General features: G+C 30.4%; 1 protein-coding gene and 1 long non-coding RNA gene across 5 annotated transcripts in view; one reads left to right on the top strand and one right to left on the bottom strand.

Moving 5' to 3' along the window:
• The window catches only part of LOC105832055, a 130,221-nt gene that overhangs the window by 41,341 nt on the left and 61,493 nt on the right, over positions 1 to 27,387 (bottom strand). For 3 of the 4 annotated variants that reach the window (XM_036287439.1, XM_036287441.1, XM_036287438.1), the window contains 2 exons: positions 23,693 to 23,772; positions 22,112 to 22,289 (listed from right to left, as the gene is read on the bottom strand). In XM_036287439.1, coding sequence (XP_036143332.1) covers positions 22,112 to 22,289; positions 23,693 to 23,772 — 258 coding nt within the window. The remainder of the gene's footprint in view (positions 1 to 22,111; positions 22,290 to 23,692; positions 23,773 to 27,387) is intronic. The other variant, XM_036287440.1, reaches the window with a different exon arrangement.
• Positions 15,874 to 21,699, top strand: LOC118645735. The gene is made up of 2 exons (XR_004963415.1): positions 15,874 to 16,217; positions 16,692 to 21,699. It is a non-coding gene; the product is annotated as an uncharacterized LOC118645735 (long non-coding RNA).

Here is a 27,387-nt window from a genome sequence, read left to right on the forward strand (position 1 = left end):
AAAAAGTATTTTTTTATATTGCATATATCTCGAAAGCTATGCTTTATCAAAAATTTTATCAAAAAACAAGACACCTTTTTTGTTGCAAATTAAATTGTCTACCGAATGCACATATAGAAAAAGCAACCGTACCCGTAAAAAGTACCCGTAAAATAATTTTAAAAATGATAAAATTACGGCATTTTTATCATTAAAAATTTCAGTTTTTTAGTTATAACTTTTTTTAGTTACTACCTATAGTATATTGTTTTAATGAAAAAATTTAAAGTAAATGGCGTGATAAAAATTTTTTCAATATTAATCAATATCTTCTACAAAAAATGCTGTATTATCTAATACTGTATATATTTCCTCGTCAACTTCTACAGTAAAATCTTCTTGGACTGGCTCTATTATTTTTTAATTATCGTAATTGATACCTTCACACTTTTTACAAAATGCTATGCATTACCCAATTCCTTGCAACTATATATAATTTCCCTTGTAATTTTTAATGCACTTGCATGCCATTAATGTCAATAACAAGTGTGGTAGAGAATCTTTTCTCATACAAACAGGCATTAGTCTATTTTTTGTGGCCTTTCAACTCCACTGCAACGGATTCAAATTTTCACCGTACCATGTTGCATTTTAAAATATGCTCGCCTTCCATGTAATTTATCGGCGTCAGCAGTTGGAGGCAGACACGAAAGAGTGAAAGAAGATTTACGTACGCACGCACGCACACATATTTTGTTGAGGTTTTTTATACCAAAACCTATTTTTTATTATTTCACGGGCACTTTTTAATGAAATGGCTTTTTCCATATGTGCAATCAATAAAAAATTTAATTTGCAACAAAAGAAAAATCTTGTACTTTTTAAATAAAAAGCATAACTTTCGAGATATATGCAATGTAAGAAAATACTTTTTTCCAAATCTAATCACAAAAGTGAAAAACTGAGTAAAAATGCCTAATTTTCGTCAACGAATCAGAAATATCTTGGTAATTATTAGTTGAAAATACTTCCGCAAATGCTCATTTTGTTCATTATAAGCATATAGTTGATTTTATTAAGGCAAATATTAGTTATAAACAAAGATGTAAAAATTTAAAATTTTTGTAAACTTATTATTTTTTGTCTTGTTTTTTATTTATTTTTTATTTTAAAAAATTGGAAAAATTTTTGAAAAATACGTATTCGATAGGAAACTTTATTTTTTACAAAAGTGTTCTCCAGAAATTTTTTCATACTTGCCTTGGTTTTCGGAATATTTCGAATTTAGTGAAAACCATTTTTCTCTATATCTCGAAAACGCATCACTGAATTTAATAGCACTTTGCGGCTTTCCCACTTTTTTGGTCCAATATACCATAACAATTAATAAAATTGCTTAAAAGAATTAATTGCTAATTAGGCCCAATTTTAAGAATTGCTAATTAGGCTTCAATCAATAGCCTAATAACGGGAGCGGTTTCTCTTTGACATGTATTTCTACGCACACGAACGCGGATCCCCCACTACGTCGCTAAGCGTTGCCTCTTTGGCCCAGCGTAACACTCTCCTCGGCAGGTCTCCGTTTCCCCCACCGCCTTAAGAAGTTGCCCCCACCGCCGGTAAGAAGCCTTTTCCGAGAATTTTCCTCTCCTGTCCTATAGCCTCATGCTGAGGCGTTTTATCGAGTGTATACTGTATATTATTGTAATTGTACTATTGTATCACAGAATAATATATGTAATATTTCTGCAATTTGTATCTGTATTATATTGCTGTATGGTGCGTTTTTACCAAGAGCCATGTAGATTTACTTTAATCTCAGTTTAACTTATTTGTTATCTCATGCTAGTTCCAAAAATACAACTGTTATATAAATATTATAATATGGTAGATCAATACGCAAGACTGCAAACACATAAACATGACGGCGTTTTTGTCTTTCATAATTAAAAATTGCGTAAAATAGAATAAAAGAACATTATGATTTCTCAGCAATACTTTAATAAAATGATGCTTTAAAAGTAAGACCCCACATTCGACATCAAAATAAAAATAAACTATTTACATTAACATTATTACAATATACTTGTAAGGTAATAAATATTTTTCTTCTTCAAACTATAATCCCTTGTCAGAAGTGTTGTAATTTTTCAAGGTATTTCCCTGATGCACTTTTATAATTATAAACATACAGAATCTATTGTTTTAACATCAATTTTGACTGATCTAATTAGAGGAGTGGCAACAGCAAGATACTGTCAGTGGTTTACCATTGCCTTCCGAGAGATATCAATCGATTTGAACTCAAATCTGTGGCACAGAGAGCAAACGCAAAATTCATTGCGCAACAATAGCTACATATTACAATAATGTAATTGAGACATATCATTATTATTAATTTATTTTGAACATTTTAATGTTACTGATATAGCTTTACAATATTTTAGCAATATTCACACTATATCTCATTATGATATTGCTATGGAAAAATAATATGTTGTAATATTGCTGTTATATTACATGCTATATGGATAATTATAAACATCCCAAGGTATATAAGACAAAGGAATAAATGAAACAAAACAAAAAATATAACAAAAAAAATTACACGTGTGATTTAGGAAATACTTGTATACTTAATTGTGCCCTTAAAAACAAATTACAATTGTGTACAATACATAATTAAAAAATTTGAAGTTTTCTGATCATCTGGAGCGGGATTTTATACCTAATAATACTTTATATATAAACATTTAATAATTTATATACACTAGTCACAGAAATTAAAAGATATTTAAAAAATCCCAAATTTTTAGGTGATTTTCAAAAGGCTGTAACTTGGAGAAAAATGATCGTAGAGAAAAATAAAAAAAGCAAATTAAAGCTTCAAGCCTCTAGTTTTCAGATCTTGAGTTTTTGAGTAATCAATAAAAAAACCATCGGAAAATGTCATCGTGCTACTGACACCTTTTTTATCGTTATGAGTGTGTCACTCATAACATTGGCATAACTTTGCAAATAATGGATAAACTAAGGATATTGACTGTAACTTTTCAACTTCAAAGTATCCCAAAGAAACCCTAAAAATTTCAAAGCGCTGCGATTTTTTTTTCATTGTGCTCGGAATAATTGAATTTGTCGTTTTTGCTAAAAATTAATTTAAGGATGACTTTTTCACTTTTTATTCATTTTTTTATGTTAAAAATTTTTTTTTAGCAATAATCCATATTTTTTTATCAGAAAATGTTAATTATTGTAAAAAAAAATTTTTTTTTACCATATCCACAATACTCTACAATCGTAAAAAAAATTCGTTTAATTTTTTGCCGGCACTGTTTTTTTTACCAACGGCATTAGCGTTATCCAAAACGTACCACGTGAAGGTTGCACGGTGGATTTACGCTATTGTGTGTGCCTGTGTGTTTTAAGGTAATGAGACCCTACGACTCGTCACTTCCGCAGTATTTAAACAACTCCAAACTCATTAAATACCCTTAAATTGTGTATGTGTCAGTGATGGGAACTCGCGAGATATTTCTCGCGCACGCGCATCTAAGCAACAGCGGCGCAGCGCATTAACGTATATATTTAGTGGTACTGTAAAGGTCCTAATATTCATCGATAAAAGAATGTGAAGAATATTGTAAAGAGAAAAGTTTTTATTAATATTTTATATTAAAACAAAATCCTACTTATGAACAATAATAAATTTTATTTATTTAATATATTTTTTTGTAACAATTATAGCCGATTTAATACATAAATATCAACATTTATTATAAGAAACTTGTAAAAATCTTATTAACATTTTTGCACTAAAATTGAACATAATAAATATGGCGCATTAAAACAACATATAATAAAAATAAAATATAGCCACTTATACGCATGTTTGGACCCTTGTAGGCACCCGATATAGTACCTACAACCGTCACTGAAAAAGTACTGATACGTCACCTCACGCATGCGCACGAACGCGCCTGCCGCGCGGAATATCTCGCGAGTTCCCATCACTGGTATGTGTGCGTGTATGCTGCAGATCACAATTTGAAATCGCGTATTGCCGCCTGTGTTGCTAATCTAAGCCGATTCTAAGCCGTCTCGCATATTTATGCACCGCTGGATGTCTCGTTACGGAATTCCTCGCCAAGTTCCTGCATGAGGATGAAACGATTATCCATGCGTCTACGCATGGGCAGGACGTGTAGTTCCACGTTCTTTTCAGGATTTCAGTGACGTACATTTCGACAGTCAATATTCTAGAAATGATTACCAAAGGAGTTCTCTGCTATTCATGGATACGCCTGCCCATACCATTACTGAACCGTCATTAAAAGCCGCGACTGGCCGCGTGAAATTATCACGATCACGTTCCCCACGGTAGCGCCAAACGAGAGATCGTCTGTCATTGCCATGAAGACAAAATCGGGATTCATCCATAAATATAGTGGCCCACTGTCTACGACCCCAATGCCGATAGTAATGCGCGTAGGCTAATCGGGCTTGACGATGTCTAGCTGTAAGCATGCGGTTTGGGCATCGAGCATGTAGTCCTTGCTCTCGAAAGCAACTTCGAACCGTTGAGACTAAAATGTGTTGTTGGGGAGAACGTTGTCGATTTAAAAATTGATGAACAATCGTATGTGCATGCACAGTGGGTTCTCGACGAGCCCATCGAACGATAGCCCAGTCATCGTGCTCGGTAGTGATCCGTCGTCTACCTTGACCATCGCTCGTAGCTTTGGGTCTCGTTAAATCGCGTATAAGTACGACTAACAACCAATTGGCTCACTCCCATAGTAGCTGCAACTTGAACTTGATTATAACCATCTTGAAGAAGAGTAACAACGCGAGCAACATCAGTTGCAGATAAATACCGCCGCGGCATATAAAAAAAAAAATTTTTTTTCTAACATCAAAGAAGGATTCGAATATCCCAAAAGGAGTTTTGGATTAGTTTAAAAAAAAAACTGTTTTTGTTTTAATGAAAGCTTGTGGAAACGATTTGGACTCTGAAGAACTCAGTAAAAATTCAAGATAAAATACAGCGATCCATTGGAGGTACAGTAGAAGTTCCGCATTGCCACTCTCCGATTTATTGCGTTTCCTCTCAATGCCTTCTTCATTGTCTCACCGAAGGGGAAATCTATTCCCCCACTATGCGTCCTACCGCACTACTGCGCATCAGCGCCGCGCAGCCTGCTCACGTCGTGTACGCCACTCTCTCCCACTCTGTCGATAGAGTGGGGTTACTTCGCAGTGCCACAATTTCATTCAATACCACGACGCATTCCATACCCCGTGGCTATGCGGAGCTTCTACTGTATATTTTTTGCAATTAATTTTTAAATTGACGTTTAAAACTAAAACAGTTACAGCGGTCAAAAAAATCAAACAAATTTTTTTTACGAATGTGGAGCATTGTGAATATGATTAAAAATGAATTTGAGAAAAAAATTTTTAATTAAAAAAAATCTTTTTTACAATAATTAACATTTTCTGATAAAAATAGTAAAATATGGATTATTGCTAAAAAAACATTTTCAACATAAAAAAATGAATAAAAAGTGAAAAAGTCATCCTTAAATTAATTTTTAGCAAAAACGACAAATTCAATTATTTCGAGCACAATGAAAAAAAAAATTGCAGCGCTTTGAAATTTTTAGGGTTTCTTTGGGATACTTTGAGGTTGAAAAGTTACAGTCAATATCCTTAGTCTATCCATTATTTGCAAAGTTATGCCAATGTTATGAGTGACACACTCATAACGATAAAAAAGGTGTCAGTAGCACGATGACGTAAGTCAGTCAGCTGCAGCAGTCAGCATCGAGCGCATCGCGCGAGGTTTCGCGCAATCCGACATTTAGCGCAATGTCTAAGCACTTGCTGTCTAAGCAATAATTTGGAATATTGACCGATTTACGCCCTCACGCAATCCTCCCCTTCTTTCGATCCAACTACCGAATTATCGGATATATAAACCGGCGAAAGAAGGTGAGGAACGGGTCAATCCGAAGTAGACAAGCTAAGACAACACACGACACTCTGCTTTGCGAGGTCGTGTATCGCCGAGATAACTTATTGTAAATACACAACCACGACACTCTGCTTTGCGGGGTCGTGGACAACGAGCTCATAGACGCGACACTCTGCCTTGCGGGGTCGCGATCTATTCACTGTAACCGAATACAAGAATAAAAGTGTTCAATACAAATAACGGTGTAAGTGACGAAATACCTTCCTCGCGAGATCTCTGGCAACGATCCCAAATCGTACCCACAACGAGGGGTACAACACCAAGTTAAGCGAATATCCCTAATTACGAAATTTTTTACCTGTTTTTCAATCAACTTTCTCGTACTAAAAAAATTTTTTTAACAAAAACCAATAACTAGGACTTGTAGAGAATACTTTGCAGTTTCTAAAACCCTTCTTTCATTTTCTGTACGATCATTATTTCCCGAGTTATGGATTACCAAAGTCAAAAATGACTTTTTTGCTTTGAATGACGATAAGTCAGCGAAAAATCATCGTACAGAGCTCAAAAAATGGTCAAATTAAAAAGAATTATCTAGAAGAGCTTTATGATAGGATCACTGGAAAAAAATTATGGAAGTCCGTGGACCCTTTTAAAGGCAAAAAAAATTTTTTCCGATGGTTTTCTTATTGATTACTCAAAAACTGCTGATGCTAAAAAATTTCAAACTCAAGATCTGAAAACTAGAAGCTTGAAGCTTTAATTTACCTTTTTTCATTTTTCTCTACAACCATTTTTCTCCAAGTTACAGCCTTTTGAAAATCACCTAAAAATTTGGGATTTTTTAAATATCCCTTAATTTCTGTGACTAGTATATATTTGCTTTACGTCTCAAACAACATGATTAACATCTTAAAACATAGTTTTGTGCCAAATCTAGTAAACACCAACTAATAATAAAATAATAGTTATGTTGATTTTACACTCAATAATATAAATGTAATATAATACATGCTGGATGTCACAATTACATTGTTGAGTGTAAAATTGTGACATTAATATTACTGTTAATTAATGTTAAAAAAAAGCTGGAAATACAATCTCATGTTGCTAAATCAGTATACAGTATTATTGATGATAATGAGCATCTTATGTAAAAAACTCTTTTTATATTCTATATTTATTACAAGATTTATCATCTCAACAATAGCACTAAATCTCTATTTTCTGAGACGATAATTTTGAATCCCAACACATCTAGCTTTATCCGAATACAAATTATTCGTCTCTCGACATTTGTTAAGAGTTCTCGCTCAAAGAATCAAACTTATTTATTCTGAAAAATATTTATATATAACATATAATGTATGAAACAAATTAATGTATTAAACAACATACAATGTATTAAACAAATTAAAATATGAATAAAGAATTTTACTTCAGAACCAACACACATTATTTGTATATAAAGTTTATATACAAATTTATATTATATTATATTATAAACCCAACTATATATAATTTAATTAACATTATAAAGTAAACGTTTCGGTCCCAGACCATTTCGTATAAACCATCATTAGTACAATTAATATTTTAAATTGTGTTAAACGTTTAAGTTCTTCGCGTAAAAATATATGTGCCGTGTAAAGCGCATTTCTTATAAAAAAAATTCACAATATAAATTAGTGAAATAAATCTTGCTTCGCATGGAAAGATGAAAATCCATGTGGAAATGTACAAACATGGACGTTGTTTTGCCCCATAACAGGGGGATGTGGAGATGCATCTCGCTTTGCAAAAATCAAAACCTATAAAATAAAATTCAAAATATTCTCACGTTCATATTGTAAATTTTCATTGATTATAACTTTTTAACGATTCACGAGCAACGGTTAAAACCTTCTGAAAGTCACTCAGTATTATAAATTAGGACGTGTGTCAAGGTCAAAGTTATCGGGTTTGATTACAACCATTGGCATATTTGCCATCTACACGTACGCACGCACAGTACTTTCAATAAATTCCAGAACTAAATTTTTCTCACGATGCACTAGTAACAACGTCTATGTTTTAATGGTGGTTTTAACTAGTTAGTATAAAGCTTTGTGTCTCCCAGATTTTTGGCGTCGCCATCTTATCAGCAGTTTATGTGCAGTAAAGATTTCAAAATTTTAAAATTTATTAGTTTGTCAATTAGTTTTCATTATAGAACAAATAGCCGCGATAAAGTTTTGTTTCAAATGTGGGAAAAACGCATCAGAAACATTAATAATGTAAAATGCATACGAAGGAGAGTGTCTGAGTCGTAGCAAGATTCAAATGATATTCACGTTTTAAAAATTGCCGTGAATCTTTCGAAGATGACCCGAGAGAGGGACGTCTGACAACAAGCAAAACGGATTATAATGTGAAACGTATACGCACTTTTCTAACCGAAAACTGCCGACAAAGCATTGAAATGATAAAAAAGTTGCACATCAGTGTAGGGAGTGTCGACACTATCGTGATATGCTAAATAAAAGAAAAGCGTGTACGAAAGAATCGCGCCATTACTCTTATATAAAATGGCTTTTGGTAAAATTGGCCAGAAATATATGTTGTAATTCTCGCCTTTACGGAAAAATACTATTGGGGCTCAATACTAAGTATTGAGGTTCTAACACTTAGTATTCAGATTGTAATACTGAGTATTGAGAATAAGTATTGGTCAATACTTAAACATTAAGGGGGTTAAGTATTGATAAATACTGAGTATTAAGAGTCACTATTGGTCAATACTACAGTATTGAGGGGGTTAAGTACTGATGAATACTGAGTATTGAGAGTCATAATTTGTCATATTTTTATATTTCAGCATACGTGCAATCGAAATTTACGAGCAGCGAAGAAACCGTAAAAAAATACAACAAACGATAAGACGAAAGTGTAATAATACGTTTATCTCTGTAAGAATAAACTTATTAACAACTACTGGTCATTATATCCGACCGATACATTATATAAAGGTTATATGTATAATATGTACAGTCATTAATAATATAATTTGTATTGGTTCTGAATTGGCATTACCTTATTCATATTCCGCGCAATTTATTCTTTTCAAATCTAATTCTTATTAATATGTTCAATAACTAATTATATTTTTTTAAATCTACACTCTATTATTATAAATTTTTGCAATATATTATATAAAAATTGTAGCCAGTACAAAATATGTAAATCTGTCCATTATACAATTTAATGTGCATTTGTTACAAGAAATAATTATCTTAGAATTATGTTGCATTAAAGATATTTTCTACTCTGTCACACCAATTTTGTAAAAAAATTTAGGAAATTTTAAGAAAGAAGATAAATATTTTTTCAAAATTACTTTATCCTTTTTATATATTATGTTTCAAAATTTCCTATTCTTAAAAAAAAAAAAATAATTTATTAACAGTAGATCTACTCAATTTTCGGTTTGTCAGTGTCTATTGGCGAATTCGGTTGGATTGCACCAGTGCGCACTGACAAGGGAACGGACAGAACTGTCCCTTACCGATTTTAATGAGCTTTGGATATATTGTAGATCATGAAAAAATAATAGACTCATATTTTTTTTTAACGGCATATCTCGACATTTAGGGGTTAAAACCACTCCCCAAAAATAACGCATTTCTTTGTTTTTGGCGAATATCTTTGAAAATATAAGGTTTATGAAAAAATGTTTTATACAAAAGTTTTATGGCATTTTATACTCTTTACAATAGTATATTTAGATTTTTCAAAAATTATAAACTTTTTAATTTACTCCACCCCCACTCCTTTTTTTCGACATTTAAAAAATTTTGTAAGAACAAAAATTAAAGAGCATTAAAAGCCAAATCCATTCATATATAATAATATATGTGTTTCATTATTCTCAATTATTGGCAAAACGAGATAATAATCTCGTACTATAGACGCCGCGCTAGAAGTTGCATTATTTCTTTAGTCGCGTTACGTTCAATAACTGCCTCTTCTGCGTATATTTTTAAATTAGAACATAAAAACGGATTAATCTTAATTACATAATACCCAACGTATTATAATATAAAGCATAAATGCATATATAAAACAAAAGTAGTATATACATACATACATTTTGCACACGACACGGGCGAATAAGTTTAATATCAGTGTTGATAAACAAGCCGGTTGTTCTCGCGCAGGCGCATCACATCTGATAAAGCTTCGATAAAATATTTATTAGTAATAGGAAGATCTTTGGTCCCCATACAATTTTTTTGCAAATTTATAAAAACATTAACACTTTTTATATATTTAACACGCACGCATATGTTTGCATATCGTTTGCATGTATATTTGTGTATATATATTTAATTATTAACATAAATTAAGAAATTAAAAATAATTTGCATTTAATAATAAAAATCAACTCAAAAACGAAAAAGAAAGAAAATTTATGGAATAAAACATATATTTAAATTGAAATAAAATATTTTATTTGGCGGAACTCATATAGAACACCGACATTTGTCACAAGGCTAAGGAAAAACCGCCAAAAAATCTTATCAGTATTTATCAAATAAAATATGGTATTTATAAATTATTCTATTTAATACGAAAAAATATACATGCGTGTTTAATATATAAAAGGTGTTAACATTATTATAAATTTGCAAAAAAATTGTATGAGGACCAAAGATCTCCTTCCTATTGAAAAGATCTTCCTTCCAATGAAAATATACGTACGCACATACGATATATACACACATATATATATCAAACTCGGCATGTAATATTTCTAAAACCTTTTATTTAAAATATTACACTTTTACAGCAATATCACAAAAATATTTCATGACTGTTTCTGTAACATTTCTGCAATGTTTCAATGTCTGTGATCATTTCAAATGCAATTGCTGAAAAATTTCTGTAATGTTTCGATAATATTTCTGAAACATATCAATGTAAAATATTCCAGAAATATTTTAGAAAATATTTCGGGTACATATGTTTCGTCTAGCTTATACCCACATTGCACAAATCTTCCACCGCAATGGTACCTTACACATATCGCGACCACCCGAACCATAGTTACATCTATTACAGTATAATTTCTACAATCGGAAAAACGGTCACCCATCCAATTGTTAGCCGCCGTTGCTTGACCTCGAAGATCGTACGCGGACTAACCTTTCGTGATAATCCATGATGAGTACTTTATGTTTACAGATACATATTTATTATGGATCAGTTCAGTAGATGTCAAAAAGATGAAACATGTATAGTTAAATAATAGAATTATAAATAAATATTTATAGTTTTTTACTGATTTTTACATATGCAAAATAATATATGGGGTAATTTATAAAAATATCTGTTTTTGCCTGTTCTTGTGATAAAACTAGTTAAAATTATGTTACATGATTTGAACACATAAAAAATTAAGTTTTAAGAAGAAAAACGTGTTGCAATTATCTTCGAAACAAGTCACTAATATCTGCCAAAGATATGTATAATATGTAATGTTTTGACAAAAGTGTAGAACGTCTTATAAAACTATTATTTAATAACAAAAATATTAAATAAAATTTTTGTATGGTAGCTATTTTAAGTGTAATGTAATTTTTTATTGTTTATGCAATCCTTCAGAAACATATTAGAAATATTTTTAATACAATATTGTGTTTAATATTTTATTTTTTAATAGAAATATCATTTGTGCAATGTAAATAGAATGTTACTTTTATAATGTCTTAGAAATACTTATAAAATATTATATTTGCCACTTTTTTTTGTAATATTACAGAAACAGTCAAATATGAAAGCAAACTTTTTTTATGTTTCTAAAGAATTTCAGAAATATTGCATTTGCAATTTTATAAAAACATGAAGCAAATACATTTCTGAAATATTTAGGTTAAAAAGTTATAATTAAAATGTTAATGAAATATTTCTATATCATTTCCGAACGTTACAATATTTTAGCAATGTTACATGCCGTGTGGAATGCTACTTTTGTTACATATATGGATTTATGCTTTATACCGTGTAATACGTTGGGTATTATATAATTAAGATCAATCCGTTTTTATGTTCTAATTTAAAAATATACGCAGGAGAGGCAGTTATTGAATGTAACGCGACTAAAGAAATAATGCAACTTCTAGCGCGGCGTCTATAGTACGAGATTATTATCTCGTTTTGCCAATAATTGAGAATAATGGAACCCATATATTATTATATATGGATGGATTCGGCTTTTAATGCTCTTTAATTTTTGTCCTCACAAAATTTTTTTAATATCGGAAAAAAGAAGTGGGGGTGGGGTAAATTAAAAAGTTTGTAATTTTTGAAAAATCTAAATATATTATTGTAAAGAGTATAAAATGCCATAAAACTTTTGTATAAAACATTTTTTCATAAACCTTATATTTTTAAAGATATTCGCCAAAAACGAAGAAATGCGTTATTTTCGGGGGGTGGTTTCAACCCCTAAATGTCGAAATACGCCGCTAAAAAAAATATGGGTCTAATATTATTTCATGATCTACAACATATTCAAAGCTCATTAAAATCAGTGAGGGACAATTCTGTCCGTTCCCTTGTGAGTGCGCCCTCGTTTAGTGCAGTTTAGTTTTTCCCATTCTAAATACAAGGCAACAGAATACAAAACACTGAGCGAGGGCGCACTAGTGCGCACTGGTGCACCCAACCGAATTCGCCATATGATTTCGAATCAATGGATTAAAATTAAAAACTTAAGGAGTCATTCTACTTTGACAACTTCAAAAAATCAATTGTATTTTTATTACATTTTTTAAAAGTATATGTAATTAAAAATATATTCTCAAAGTTTTATGAATCTTCGATAGTTTTTTTGCACAATTTTTTATTACCGAAAACTTTAAACGCGTTTTTTTCAAAACCACACTTTTTTAATGTGGCGGGATAAAAATCTAAAAACTATTTAACTGATTACTCTAAAATTTTAACAGTTTATTCTACACATCTGTAATTATCGCCCGTATCAAGTACAAATATTTATTTTATCATACTGTAAATATAAAAAAATTTGTTTTAAAGCTATTTTTTGTTTGTCTCTCTAAAAATGTCCGCCATTTTGTTAATTTTATATAAAATCAATTAAGTGAGGACGATAGCCATTGTCACACACCAATGTAATTAAGAATCCTTTTGGTTTTTTGTTTCTGACCAAAGTAAAAAAATATTTGTTCCGTCATGAATTTTGGAGCGCTATTTTCAATTATATATATATATATATAAATGCATAAAAATAATTTCTTCTTTACTACAAAAAATTTTATTATAAGGTCTAAGAATTAATTTAAAAAATAAAAAAATTATTTAAATCTCTGTAATGATTTTTAAGAAAAAAATTGCTAAAAATCGCCGTTTTTAAAGCTATAAAAATAGAATGACTCTTTAACTCAGTTTAACCCATTTTTTTCCAAGCGGACATTTTACTATTGATTGACTTTTTGCCTAGAAAAAGTAGTTTTCCAGCTTTAAAAAATAACGAAACTAACATTTCCAAAACAAAAAATCTTGATTTTTCAGAATTCGTAGTCGTTTTTTTTTATTTTCAACGGAAAATTAAAAATGGCGGCCTAAATATTGACAAAAATTTTGGAACATAGATTGCTTATTGCTACAACTCATCACCTAAAATTTCATCTGTTCACCTTGAAAATCGATGTATAACATTATTTTGGGATCAGTGTTGATAACATGATATCCAAATATTTTATATGAAATTTTCCAAGATAGCGTCTTAATTCCAAAAAATGTCTTATTCTATTCACTATTTCGAAAAACCAAAAATAAACTTTATGTCCTTATTCAGCGACCCTAAAAAGGAAACAAGTGCTTGCAAGTAATATTCATTATTTTCGTAAATTTATCATTTTCGGGAGCCGTTTTGCATCCGCCATCTTAGAAAATCTTATATAAAATATTTGGATACATCACGTTATCATCGCTGATCCCAAAATAATACTCATTTTCAAGTTGGGCAGATAAAATTTTAGATGATAAGTTGTAGCAATAAAGTAATGTACTTTCCAAAGTTTTTGCCAACGTTTAGGCCGCTATATTTAATTTTCCGTTAAAAATTTTGAAAAAACAAATACGAATTCAGAAAAATCAAGATTTTTTGCTTCAGGAATGATAGTTCCGTTACATTTCAAGCTGAAAACTACTTTTTCTAGGAAAAAAAGTCAATCGATAGTAAAATGTCCGCTTGGGAAGAAATGGATTAAGGAGATCCTAAAGTCATCAATATTAAAAAAAAAACTAATCTTTTAATTGGTTTTACAGAATCACAAAAATCTTTTCCAGAATTAAAGTCCGCACTAGAGACAAAAGGCTAAGTTCATATTAAAAATAAAAAAATTTTTTGTTACGTAGGGCTGTCACTTGATAACAATATTTGCTTAAATCTACAATATATATGTACAAAATAAAATCTTATTCCTCTAAGGATAACATATACAAACAATATCGTGCCATTTAAACTAAGATTAAAACCCTAAAAGAAGATTAGCTTCATGAACTTTTTATGATTGAATATCCAGATATACCCGAGTAGAAATGAACCTAGCCGATGTGATTTAAAACCTAGTAACTGGATAGTATTGACTAAATTAAATTTTATAACTCGTTACTTATTGGTTACTGGCTGTATTTTTTTAATCAGCTTTTGTGATGCAATAGTTATCTAGTCACTACACAGAAAAAATGATAGTAGATGGCGCTACATTTCAAAAATACATAGTCTAGTTGCTGTCTAGCCACTAGCAATTTCAAATTATTCATTTATTCAGATTGAGGTTATGTTCTTTCATAAAATATCTATCTAGCGACTGCCTAATAGTTGACATAAGACTTACAAGGAAACTTTGCAAGTGCAAAAATCGTGATTTTAATGAAAAATTGTATAAAAAATAATTAATAAATTTAGAAATTATTGAAGTTTTGATGCCAACGTATTTCATAAAACATTATTTGATATATTGAGTAGTTTTTGAGATATATAAAAAAAACTGCTTAATATATCAAAAAATGTTTAATAAAATATATTCAAAACTCTATATAATAATTTCTAAATTTATTTATTATTTTGTATACAATGTTTCATTAAAATCGGAATTTTTGCATTCGCAAAATTCTCTTGTAAGTCATATGTTAACATTAGGCAGTCATTAGATAGATATTTTATAAAAGAATTATTCAAAAAGTGAGATTATGTCATTCTTCTATAATTTTTGTAATGGCTGTTTAGCCAATAAACTTTATAAATGTTTAAAGCTTCCTAGTATCTAACTAGCCATTGTTTAGCCATTATTTGTCTGTTATTTATTTATTAAGAGTGAGATTATGTTATTAATATTAATATTTTTAGGTAATGGCATATATATAAATAATAATAAAAATGTTTAAACTTTACAAAAATTTATTTCTATAATATAAACAATTATAAAGTTTTTTGGCTAAACAGTCACTAGACAGCTATTAGAAAAATTATTGAAGAATGACATAATCTCATGTACTTTCTGTAAATGTTATTAAATTTTTTAATTGTTGTAGACAACGATTAATTATTGAAAAGATTAAAAAATCTATAAAATCATATAATTAAAGTTACATCTATATGTCCTGCAAAAATATTTAATATTTTATTTGACATTTGCTAGAAATTATTTGCTATATTTTTTAATCAACCTTTTTATGCTGTTATCTAGACTTTTTTTACTTACAATTCATTTAAAACGTGTTTTATTATAAGTTATTTTTATAAATTTTGATAAAATTTTATTATAAATTTTTATTATAATTTTCATTATAATTTAGTTTTTCAAAAATACAAATTTATCTGACAATTATTAAATAATACTTTTCATTATGTTAAATTTTAATTATTTAACACTTTTGTATTTATATAGTCAATATTGAATGTTTAAAACAATAAATGTTTTTTCACACATTTCTCTCTTATCTTAGTTTCCTAATAATTTAAAAAAATATTTTTGTATTTTTTATATTATAAGATATAGTAATATATTATAAAAAAAATTTAAATATTGTTCATCACAAGTGCTCGATAGCGTAATGGATAAGATGATTAGTTACTAGTGATGCCCAACGCAGTATCCTAGGTTCGAATCTTGAATTTGGTAAGGTAGAAATTTTAAATTAATGATAAAATTTAAGTAGTCTAAAAAAATTTTATTCTTGGTATAAAATCCAGGTCATATGCTGATATTAAAACGTGTACTTTAATTCTAGAAATGATAAAATTGTTACATAATTAATATATATGTGGATGTAAAGTAAAAAAATTTTCAGGAGTTAAGTTCAACAAATATGTACCTTTAATTAAATAGTGAAAAAATTAAAAATTTATTTTGTATATTTTTAATCTAACCCAAGCTGAGCGTTACATTACTGTCTCAGTGTTATCTACATTGACTAAAGTAAATCAGAAGATACAGGTACTAGACAAATATAATATCTCATAGCAAGCTATAAAAACTATTTAGTCGTCAGCTAGCTTGGGTTAGATTAAAAATATACAAAATAAATTTTTAATTTTTTTTCAGACAGGCGATATAAAACACATTTTGGCTAGATCATCACTAGGTGCTGACAAGATTAAATTTCCACTCGGGTAGATTAGGAAAAAAGTAGTCTAAAAAAATTTTATTCTTGGTATAAAATCCAGGTCATATGCTGATATTAAAACGTGTACTTTAATTCTAGAAAAGGATTTCCAAATCTATAAAAAAAGTACATACAGAATCTTGTTAATGATATGCACGAATAACTCTACATTATGGACCCCGATCAAGTTTGACCAAAGAGTAAAGAATAACAAAAAAATCTCACATTTGGTTTCAGTAAGGCACTATAAAAGTGAGTATTCTCACGTCCGCCACTTTTCTTCAAACTAGTCAAGTAACTAACATGATGTTTTATATATATAATACATCGCAATAACTTTTACAGTCTCAAGATCATAAATATCGTGTTTTATTGTCGCATAAAGTTTGGCGTTTCCAAACATTATTGACGTATATATGCACAAAACATACCTGATTTTTCATGCTATTTACTTGCTAGTTTGAAGAAAAATGGCGAACGTGAGAATACCTACTTTTCTAGTGCTCTAGTTTCAGCGATGGCGACAGATATATATAAAAATGGGTACTCAAGAATGACCGCTCACGCTTACATGCACACATCATACACACATACATACATACGCATACAACACATGAAAGGACACTATAGAAAATATGTTGATGCGCATGTCACAAAAATAAATACCTTAGATGGCTGCTCGATTATATCCATCGCTACTAAATCGTACTCCCACTACCAATACGGTCTTTCCTGTTAGTCTTTACTTTTTGAGTTTGACGGATACTTTAACATCCCTTGCTGGATTATTTCTCAAACTTGATCAAAGTAGAGTCGTGTACATTATTATTAATAAAATTTTATATGTATTTATTTTATAGATTTGGACATTCTTTTCCAGAATTAAAATACATATATTAATATCAATCTGTGAATTGGACTTTATATCGAGAACAAAAATATTTCTTCATATTGCTGTACTTCATATTGCTCGACTTTTTACGTGTATATAACATTTTCGTTGCGCAATTTCGTCTCAATTCTAACCAAAATCTAATTTTTTAGGCTTCCAATCTTATTTCTAATTGCACGATATTGTTTCTGAAGTTTTTTCTAGGGAGCAACAGGACCATTTTATAAATATAAACTATACATTTTTCATACAAAACAAATATTGTCGTTAGGCGACTAATAAATAACGATTTTTTAATCAATTTTTTAATTTTTTTATCAGAACAAATCTTACATCGCTCCCTTCATTTTGTCCGTTTAATAATGTAATAGGATTTTATATTCTGTTATTGCAATTCAAAAACCCGAGTTAATAAAAAAAATGTCGGTAATTCTACTACTCCAGGATCCCATTAGCCGGGCTTAGGCTAATATTTCATGTGTCGTACGACAAGCTGTTTAAACGTTCTCGATTGGTCATAGACTAGAAAGATTTTCGAGTCTCTAGAAAGGCTCTATTTTATTGCCAATCAAAAAGTCTAATTAACTTGTCGTACGACACATGAAATATTGACCTTAAGCATTATTTTAATTAACCCTTTGCGGTACACATTTTTCTATTAATCGGATTTTTTTGATAAAAATTGATCTCAAAAAATTTTTGGGGTCGCTGATTACGAATTCACCATCAGATTCGACGATTCTTTTTTAAAATGGCGGATCCAATATGGCGGCTCACGGTTATGAGTATTTTTCGGTCTTTCATAGAAATTAATATACAGTCTTTTATTGCTAATGTTTTTTCGAGTAAAAAACAATCAATCTTACTATTTTAGATATTTACTTACTTTTTGTAAAAGTTAATAAAAATATATAATTTCGGATAATAAACAATTGAAAATTGAATCTTAAAAAATTTGAATATGCAATGTTAGTTTAGTGCAGTGCTCGGAGTTAGCTGCCTTTGATGACTTACACATAATCAACCTAGAAAAGCTTTGTATATCTGTTTTAAATAAAGCAAATGAGAAACTTCGAAATTCTTCAACATTTCGACCCGAAAAAATTCTATATATCAATTTTTATGAAAAAACCAATAAAAATACTCAAAATCGTGAGCCGCCATATTGAATCCGCCATTTTGAAAAAAATCATTGAAATCTAATACCGGATACGTAATCAGCGCTCCGAAAACCCCCTGTATACCAATTTCCATAAAAAACCGATAAAAAATACTCAAAATCGTAAGCCACCATATTGGATCCGCCAAAAAGATCGTCGAAATCTATTAACAAATTCGTAATCAACATTCTGAAAAATCCGTTTCTATAAAAAACCAATAAAAAATAATCAGTTATCCGCTATATTAGAGCCGTCATTTTGACAAAGAATCGTCAAAATCTGATGGCGGATTCGTAATCAGCGACTCCAAAAATCACTGTATACTGATTTTCGCGGCTTCACGATTCTTCTTTCATTCTGATAAACATTTTTCGTGAAAAATACTTTTTTACTCTTTATTTATTTATCTATCTGTCTATATATATAAGTCGCGATGTCTGTATGTCCGTAACTCCTCGGACTGCGTCGTCATCCGATTTTAACGCCACTTGGGTCAAAATTTAGCAAATTTTCCGGAGACTGCTACCATGGGTTCGAATTTTTCAAAAACAGGTTGTTTAAAAAATGATGAGCAAAAATATACGTTTTTTTGACTAAAGTTTGTATTGTCGCGAACTCCTCCGTCATTTATGATCCGATCCTCTTGCAACTGGTCTCAAATTTTAGCATTTTTTCCGAGGACGGCTACTACGAATTCGAATTTTTCAAAAACTGGATGTTTCAAAAATGATAGGCCTTAATATACGTATAAATGACTGAAGTCTGTTTGCCCACGAACTACTCCGTTCTTTTTGGTTCGATCCTCTTGCAATTGGTTTCAAAATTTTGTATTTTTTCCGGGGACGGTTACTATGGATTCGAATTTTTCAAATACAAAGTATTTCAAAAATGATAGACCAAAATATATACGTATGAATGACTCAAGTCTGTTTGCTCGCGAACTACTCCGTTCTTTTTGGTCCGAACCTCTTGCAACAGGTCTCAAAATTTAGCATTTTTTCAGAGGACGGATACTAAGAGCTCGAATTTTTCAAAAACAGGGTGTTACAAAAATAATTGGCAAAAATATACATATTTATGATTGAAATCTGTATGCCCGCGAACTACTCCGTCATTTTTCTAGGGCTTTTATGGGCTCACATTTTTCAAAAACTGGGGATTTCAAAAATGATAAGCCAAAATATACGTTTGAATGATTGAAGTCTGTATGGCCGCAAACTACTCCGTCATTTGTGGTCCGATTCTAATGCAAAAGATCTTATTTTATTCCAAATTTTACGAGGATCGCTGCTATGGGTTTAGTTCTTCAAAATATAGGGTTTTTCAAAAATTATCTATACATATATTGATTAGTAACGAATAAGCGTTTGTCTGTATAACCGCGAACAACATCGTCATTTGTAACCCGAATCTTTTGCAAATGATCTCATTTTATTCCAAATTTAACGAGTAAGGCTGCCATGGAATTGAATTTTCCATATACAAGGTGTTTCATTTAAGGACTTACATTTCTTAAAGTTACGCCAAACATTTATAAAATAACCTGTATATGAAAATAAATAACTAATCAATGTAAAAAAGTGTTATTTACATATACAGGATTTTTCAAAAATTTATATATATAAGTTTAGTTGTCTGTATGTCTGTATGTCCACGATAATTTTCGTCATTTGATGTCCAATCCTCATGCAATTAGTCTTATTTTGTTTTAAATTTCTTCCTGATTAAAATTAGAGGTTTGTTTTTAACATAAACAGGATTGTCCAAAATTTACTTTATATAGATTAGTAACGGATATGCGTTTATCTGTATGACCGCGAACTACACCGTCATTTGTGACTCAAACTTGCAAATGGACTCATTTATTCAACTATCAAACAACACCACTAATAATTTTGTATTATTTTTGTATTATTGTTATACACAAGCGCGACTTAATGGTGATTAGAATTAAAAATTTAAATCTTTAGAGGGAGTCGTATTCTGTGACAATTACTTGAAAAATGAAATAAGTTATAAATACGTAAATAAATGAATAAATCAGTTTAAATATAAGTTAATAGTTTCATATATTGCATGTTATTTTAAAATAGATTAAAAATCTTATTATAATAAATAAATTTAAGATTTAAAAGAAGGTTCAGAGGATTTAACTAGAATGGTAGAGAGTAATTGATGTTCAAAAAAAAAAAAAAAACATTTCAACGATGTATAAAGCGGTATTTCGAAATACAGTTGTTTCAAAAAAGAAATTTTTAAAAAAGTTACTACCATCATTTCAGAAACACCCTGTATTTTCGTGCAAATTTTAGGATCCGTAGACAAACAGACGTGGTACTTATATATGTGTGTGTGCGTGAAGTAAAAACTTTTGAGCCCGCGCGAAGCGCGGACGAAAAAGCTAGTATAACAAAATTAACTAATAATAAAGGAAAATTACACCCTATCAAATATTACTATAATAAAATTCTTACTGAAATAAAATTACAAGAAAAAAATAAAATGCAATATTTAGTATTGAAAAAATTGAAAAAATAACTTCAAGATAAGTAGTCGATATATCGACCACCATGCCGCAAAGAGTTAAAACACTTGTGCCTATCGTTGGAATTAGAATTTTTTATTTCACATAATAAATAAATAAATGCCACTTGTTTTAAAAAGTCCATTTTTCATTATATTTCTGTTTCAAAATGTAAAAAAAAATGTAAAAAATTAATTAAACTTAAGATACTTATTAGCATTAAAATATTATTAAAATACGGGTAAAGTTCTAATTAGATCGAACCCCCGATATTTTGGAAACTACGTATTCTTACGTATTTTAGCGCAATGATTACGAAAATGATAGTAAATTTGACGTAAATTTGATTTTCATGATGGAAACTATGAAAAAAACCATAAAAATCATGATTTTTTAAATGAAAATGATGATTTCCGCCATGAAAATCAAATTTGCGCCAATTCACTATAATATTCGTAATCAGTGCGCCAAAATACGTAAGAATACGTAGTTTTTAATCGGAGGTTCGACCTAATCGGAACTTTATCCTAAAATACTTGTCCATTTAACTTGTTATGTTATATGTACCAACTTCATTTTAAAACTGCATTAGAACAATAAAAAGTGGGCATGTTTATTTAAATTAGAAACTTATTAAAATATATAATAATTTGTAATATATATAAAAATGTACACAAAAACATTATTTCGCACGAAAATATGCCTTGATCAGAGAATGGCGGAAATCAAAACATAATAGAGAACAAAATGTAATTTTAAAAAATATTTATCCATTTTCTTAAAAATTTTTAAAAACATTGTGCGACAAGGTAGAAAACTTTCTTAATAATAATAATAATTTTTAAAAAAGCAAAAAAAAATTAAAAACATTAAAAGCATTAATAAATTAAATAGTAATTACCAACCATCACTGAATACTACAGATTTCTGTCCTTCCGCGCGGTGTTTCGAACCTTCTCTCTTAAGAACACCCACAGGCACCATCACTGTTGGCGGTGGCGGCAAACCACCAGCTAACTGTTGCAAGGGTGGTATAGTTGAACAGTACTCCATAGGATTATTTGGATTAGGCTGTCTCCCCCCCTATAACCATTTAACAAGTACTTCTAATATCAACATTTGTTAGCAATCTGCATCAGCAAATATATTTATTCATCACATGAAAGATATACAATTATTCTTATTATTACATTTTCTTGTAATACTAGTAAAAAATTTTATTGTCTTATATAAAAAAGAGTAGAAAAATGTAATTATATAATACTTTGTGTAACAAGAGCGTAAAGTCTTTTATTAAAGTACCGAAATCGGCAACTTTACCCACAAAAAAGTGACAGAAAGCGATCACTTTCAGCGCACATGTAACAAAAAATATTTTTAATTTTAACAAAACTTTAACAAAAATATTATAAATAGCGTTAATTCAATTAAGGACGGAACAACCACTGTGTCTGCTGTCTCAGACCTTTTTTTGCCCTGGAATTCCGACGAGCCTGTCCATGCGAAAAAGTAGATCGTTACAGTCTGATTGAAAAAAGTGACCATATTTGGTACGCTAATATTTTTTTACTCGTGTACTGATTTTCCTTTCGGTTTCTCTTATGTACGCTTTTCCACAAGAGCGAGGAATCTTGTATACACCTGGTAATTCTAGAAATGGTCTCTGATCCTTTGGATTAGGAAGCAACTGAAAAATCTTCCTTTGTGATTTAAAGACCACTTTAATGTTGTGTCTGCGCAGAAATTTAATGCGTTCTATCATATGATACGATAAAAAAAGCCATTCTCTTCTCTTCTTTTTTTTTCTTTCTCCTGATCTAAGGCCTCGGCGTTGAGACTAAAAATTTAGTTCTTCAATTTTTGAATTGTTCAGTAACATTCTTGCTGTCTTGCTGTTATATTCATTTTTGGTCAAAACTTAATTAAATGTTCTAATTATTTATTTATAGAAGTTAGTTCAAAGATTGTTAGAGTTTTATATACTAATAACTAAATTCTTTTAAATTCTCTGAAATCAGAGACCACGCCTGGAATCACCAGGTATACACAAGATCCCTTGTGTATTTAATTATGTGTGTTTACAAAATTAAAAATAAATTTTAAAAAATAAATTAATTTAGAGAAATTGCATTATCCATATATTACTTATTTCCGCTTCAGTTTAGAAATGTATTTCAAAACAATCAACAAATAATCGACGCCGTTTGTATAAACTGAAATTTTAAAAATTATACAAAATATTCTTAAATACCAAGATTTTTATCGCAAATCATTTTTACATACTTTTATTAAGTATGTACTTACTATTGTAATTCTATGCGTAATAGAATAAAATATTTAATTTAACATTTAAATACTTGAATATTTAAATATGACTTTATTTAGCATCTGCACAAAATCGAAATTTATCTTAAGTAGCACCTTTTTCTTAAACTGTGCTTATAGTCTTGATATAAAGAGTTTTAAAAAACCTAAAATTAACATACCTGTACGGAATTAACGTTGTTGCCGTCGGTATATAAATTATAACCAGCTGACCAATCACCCATTTCTTGTTCACTCTCTGCTGAAACATATTTAGAATTTTTTAATATAACATTCAGATTCATTATTTTTGTTTTATTTAACAATATCTATTATAAAAAATTGCTAAAAGTCTTTTTTATATAAAATATCCCAAAATAATGGTATCTCTTAAAAAAATGTATCATATTTTAAAAAATGCAATAATTTCTCTTTTTGTACATAACTAATTAAAAAAAAAACTACTTTTGCTTTAAAAACATTACCATTTCTCTTAAAATAATTATCTACAAGTAACTTTAATTTTTTAAGAACTTTCTTATTAGTATTTTAAATGACAAGTTTCGGAACGATTTTTGTTACACATGCGTCAAAAGTGGTCTTTTTCGTGGCCCTCTATCAATCGCAAAGTCGCCATTTACTTATAACTCCATTATCGCACGCAAGTAAACAAGTATTTCACTGTTTTTATGGTCCCAATAGATAGCATGATAAAAATACTCCTCCTAGAGTTCCTATAAAAAGAGTTAGAACCATTGACTTAGAGCATAAACTGCGCCATTCCTATATTATTCATGTATGTAAAACTAGGTTCAGAAATAAAAGTGAAAGTAATAGCCGCCAATTAACTCTGTCTTCATTTTTTTCATGACTAGAAAAAGACAAATGACCAACAATTCGATCTGCCCTTCTTCCACAATTGGACTCACTTTCGATTCGTGTTGCGCAGTCCATGCTTTATGTCGATGGTTAAAACAATCCGTCGCCATATACAATCAAATTTGATTACTCTAATTTTATCATCTTTGAATTGGCGACATATCGTAATGAAAATGTGCAGCAATTCGCAATAATCTTCATTTACTTTAAATTGTCAAAGGAGTTTGTTAAAAATGGGCCGATTTCTCCCCCTGAAAGTGTAAGTAAAAAAAATAGTGCTTTTTTATAAATTTTAACCTCATAAATACAAAAAAATGTTGAAACGTTTGTAGGCGTTAGGGAACACCGTAAAAATTGAACAAAAATATGGCAAATTGTGGAAATTTGAATGATGTATTTAGCCATTATAAAACCCATCTGTATGAGTTTTTCGGGAAGGTTAAAAGGAAAAAAGATAAGAGAAAGTATGTTTTGTATGTTTTTGACGCGGTGATTACGAATATGATAATGAAAATGGACAAAAATTTGATTTTCATTGCGAAAACCATAAAAAAGCCATAAAAATCATAGGTTTTTCCATTTATTTTTATAAATAATAAGAGTTTCAAAAAATACTTCAAATAAAAGTTGTAGATCTTATCAAAATATACATTTTATGTTCAATTAATTTTTGCCATAAAAACAATAGTTTTACAAAAAAACGACTAATGTTCAAACGACTAACGTTAAATGTTCAAAACTTTATATAACTCATTTAATACACATCAAGTTTTATTAGTTAATTTTAATGCTTACTCAAACTACTGCAAAGAATTAAAATATTGAAAAGTAATAAAAACGGTGAATGGACCTCGCTACGCGTGGAAAGTCGCAAACCCATGTGGCACAGTACAAGCGTGGACATCGTTTCGCTCTGTAAGCAAGAAGGAGTGGACCTCGCTATACGTAAAAAGTCGCAAACCCAATGGTACAGAAAACGTTAGGCGGAGTAGAGGTTTTGACCCTTCCCCGCACCCTCTTCCGGTATTAATTAATAGAATTAACTAATAGAATAAAACTCGAATTATATTAAACGAGTTAACGAGTTACATGAAATTTTAAACATTTGACGTCGTTTTTCTCAATAACTATTGTCTTTATGGCAAAAATCAATAGAACATAAAATGTGTATTTCCATGAAATCGATAACTTTTATCTGAAGTATTTTTTAAATTCCAATTACTTACAAAAATAAATAAAAAAACCGCGATTTTTATGGTTTTTTTATGGTTTGCACCAATTTTCACTATTATATTCGTAATCAGCGCGTCAAAATACATAAGAATACGTAGTTTCAAAAAAATCGGGGATCCGACCTACACGGAACTTCACCCATTTATTTGACGTCCAATTGTTTCGTTTCATATTAAGTATTCGAAGAGTACATTTTTCTTCATCTTTTAATGAAAAACAGCTCATTTTAAAATGCTTTAAAATTGGATCTGAAGCTACACGCTTTGGCATTATAACTTTTATTATGTAATCTAATTTTGCTCAAATTGTTTACAATTTAATTAAGAATCGTAAATTAAACAATCAAGAGACACGGTAATGACTCACGCCAAGTAAACGCGCAGCACAAAACTAACCGTGTTTGGTTAAGCTCGTAAGTAAAGGGGCCCCCGTACTAAGCATGCGACACTGCGCTCTAGTAACCACCGCCACCACCGCGCATCAAGCGTGATCAAGCGGCGTCAGTACGGACTCGGGCATCGTCCAAAACACATAGAATTTTAGTTCTGAACACTAAGAACTTTCAAGCATGTGCTACCAGTAGCATTAATTGCACTGCAAACGGAGAGGAAATATAGTTCATTAATACAGTATAAAACAAAAAGAGTGTCGAGCATAGTTCATTTCATGCCCACGCTTTAACCACTGGTCCTTCGAGCCGGATCCTCGTCACGAAGCAAGGAATTCTCGGAGAGAAGAAGATCGTGAACGAGGAAAACACGTGAAACACGAGTCTGCGACTCAAACGAGAAGCACCACAGGGCGACGGGAAGTCGTGTAGCAGCCATTGTTGCAGAGCAACGAGGCATCATGCAGCAGCCACATCGGATAAGGCAGAGGCGGGCAAATATATTGTACATCAATCGTAAGATTATACACTCTGTATATCGTAGTTTGAACATTAATTTCGCTTGAAGAACAGCCTCAGATATCGCATTAGTGAAATGGCAAGCACGCTAAAAGAGTGTAGACAAAGACGGGGCACCTTGAAGGCAACTCACGCAATTCACTACCTATCTCAATAAATTCGTTGAAAACAAAGACGAACAACAATTAATCAAACGCACAAATAACATGAAAATAGTACGGCAGAAATTTAATAAAATACAAGACGCGATAGATCTATTAAACGAAGACAAACTCACGGAAGAGGAAAGAAAAAGTGAAAGTAATGGGCAAATAGAATTTGAAAACGCGTATTATCTTCAAATGGGGCGAGCGCAGCGCAGACTCGAAGCGATTAGAACAAAGAGAGCATCTCAATTACACGCACAACCGATGGTGCAAGCACGATCAGCGTTAAATTTAAACGCACAGACCATTAATAACCTAGGTATCCTCGGTCAACCTGACTTGCAGCAGTATAACAATCTAAGCTTTAAACTGCCAGTGATAAATTTACTTACCTTTGACGGCAAATAAGAGGCTTGGTCAGAATTTTACGATACATTCAAGTCTATTATTCACGGAAATGAACATTTAACACCCACTCAAAAATTAAATTACTTGAGATCATGCTTAAAGGGTGATGCTACGCAAGCCATACAGTCGCTTGAAACTTCAAATCAAAATTACAGCGTAGCTTGGGAGCTGCTGCAAAAAAGGTACAACAATCCACGGCTTATTACACAAAATCACGTAAAGGCAATATTCGAAATGCCAGCAGTTAACAAGAAATCACACGCGCAATTAAGAACGTTAGTAGACACTACGCTAAAGCATTTAG

This window comes from Monomorium pharaonis, chromosome 5 (genome assembly GCF_013373865.1).
Source record: "Monomorium pharaonis isolate MP-MQ-018 chromosome 5, ASM1337386v2, whole genome shotgun sequence".
NCBI lineage: Eukaryota > Metazoa > Arthropoda > Insecta > Hymenoptera > Formicidae > Monomorium > Monomorium pharaonis.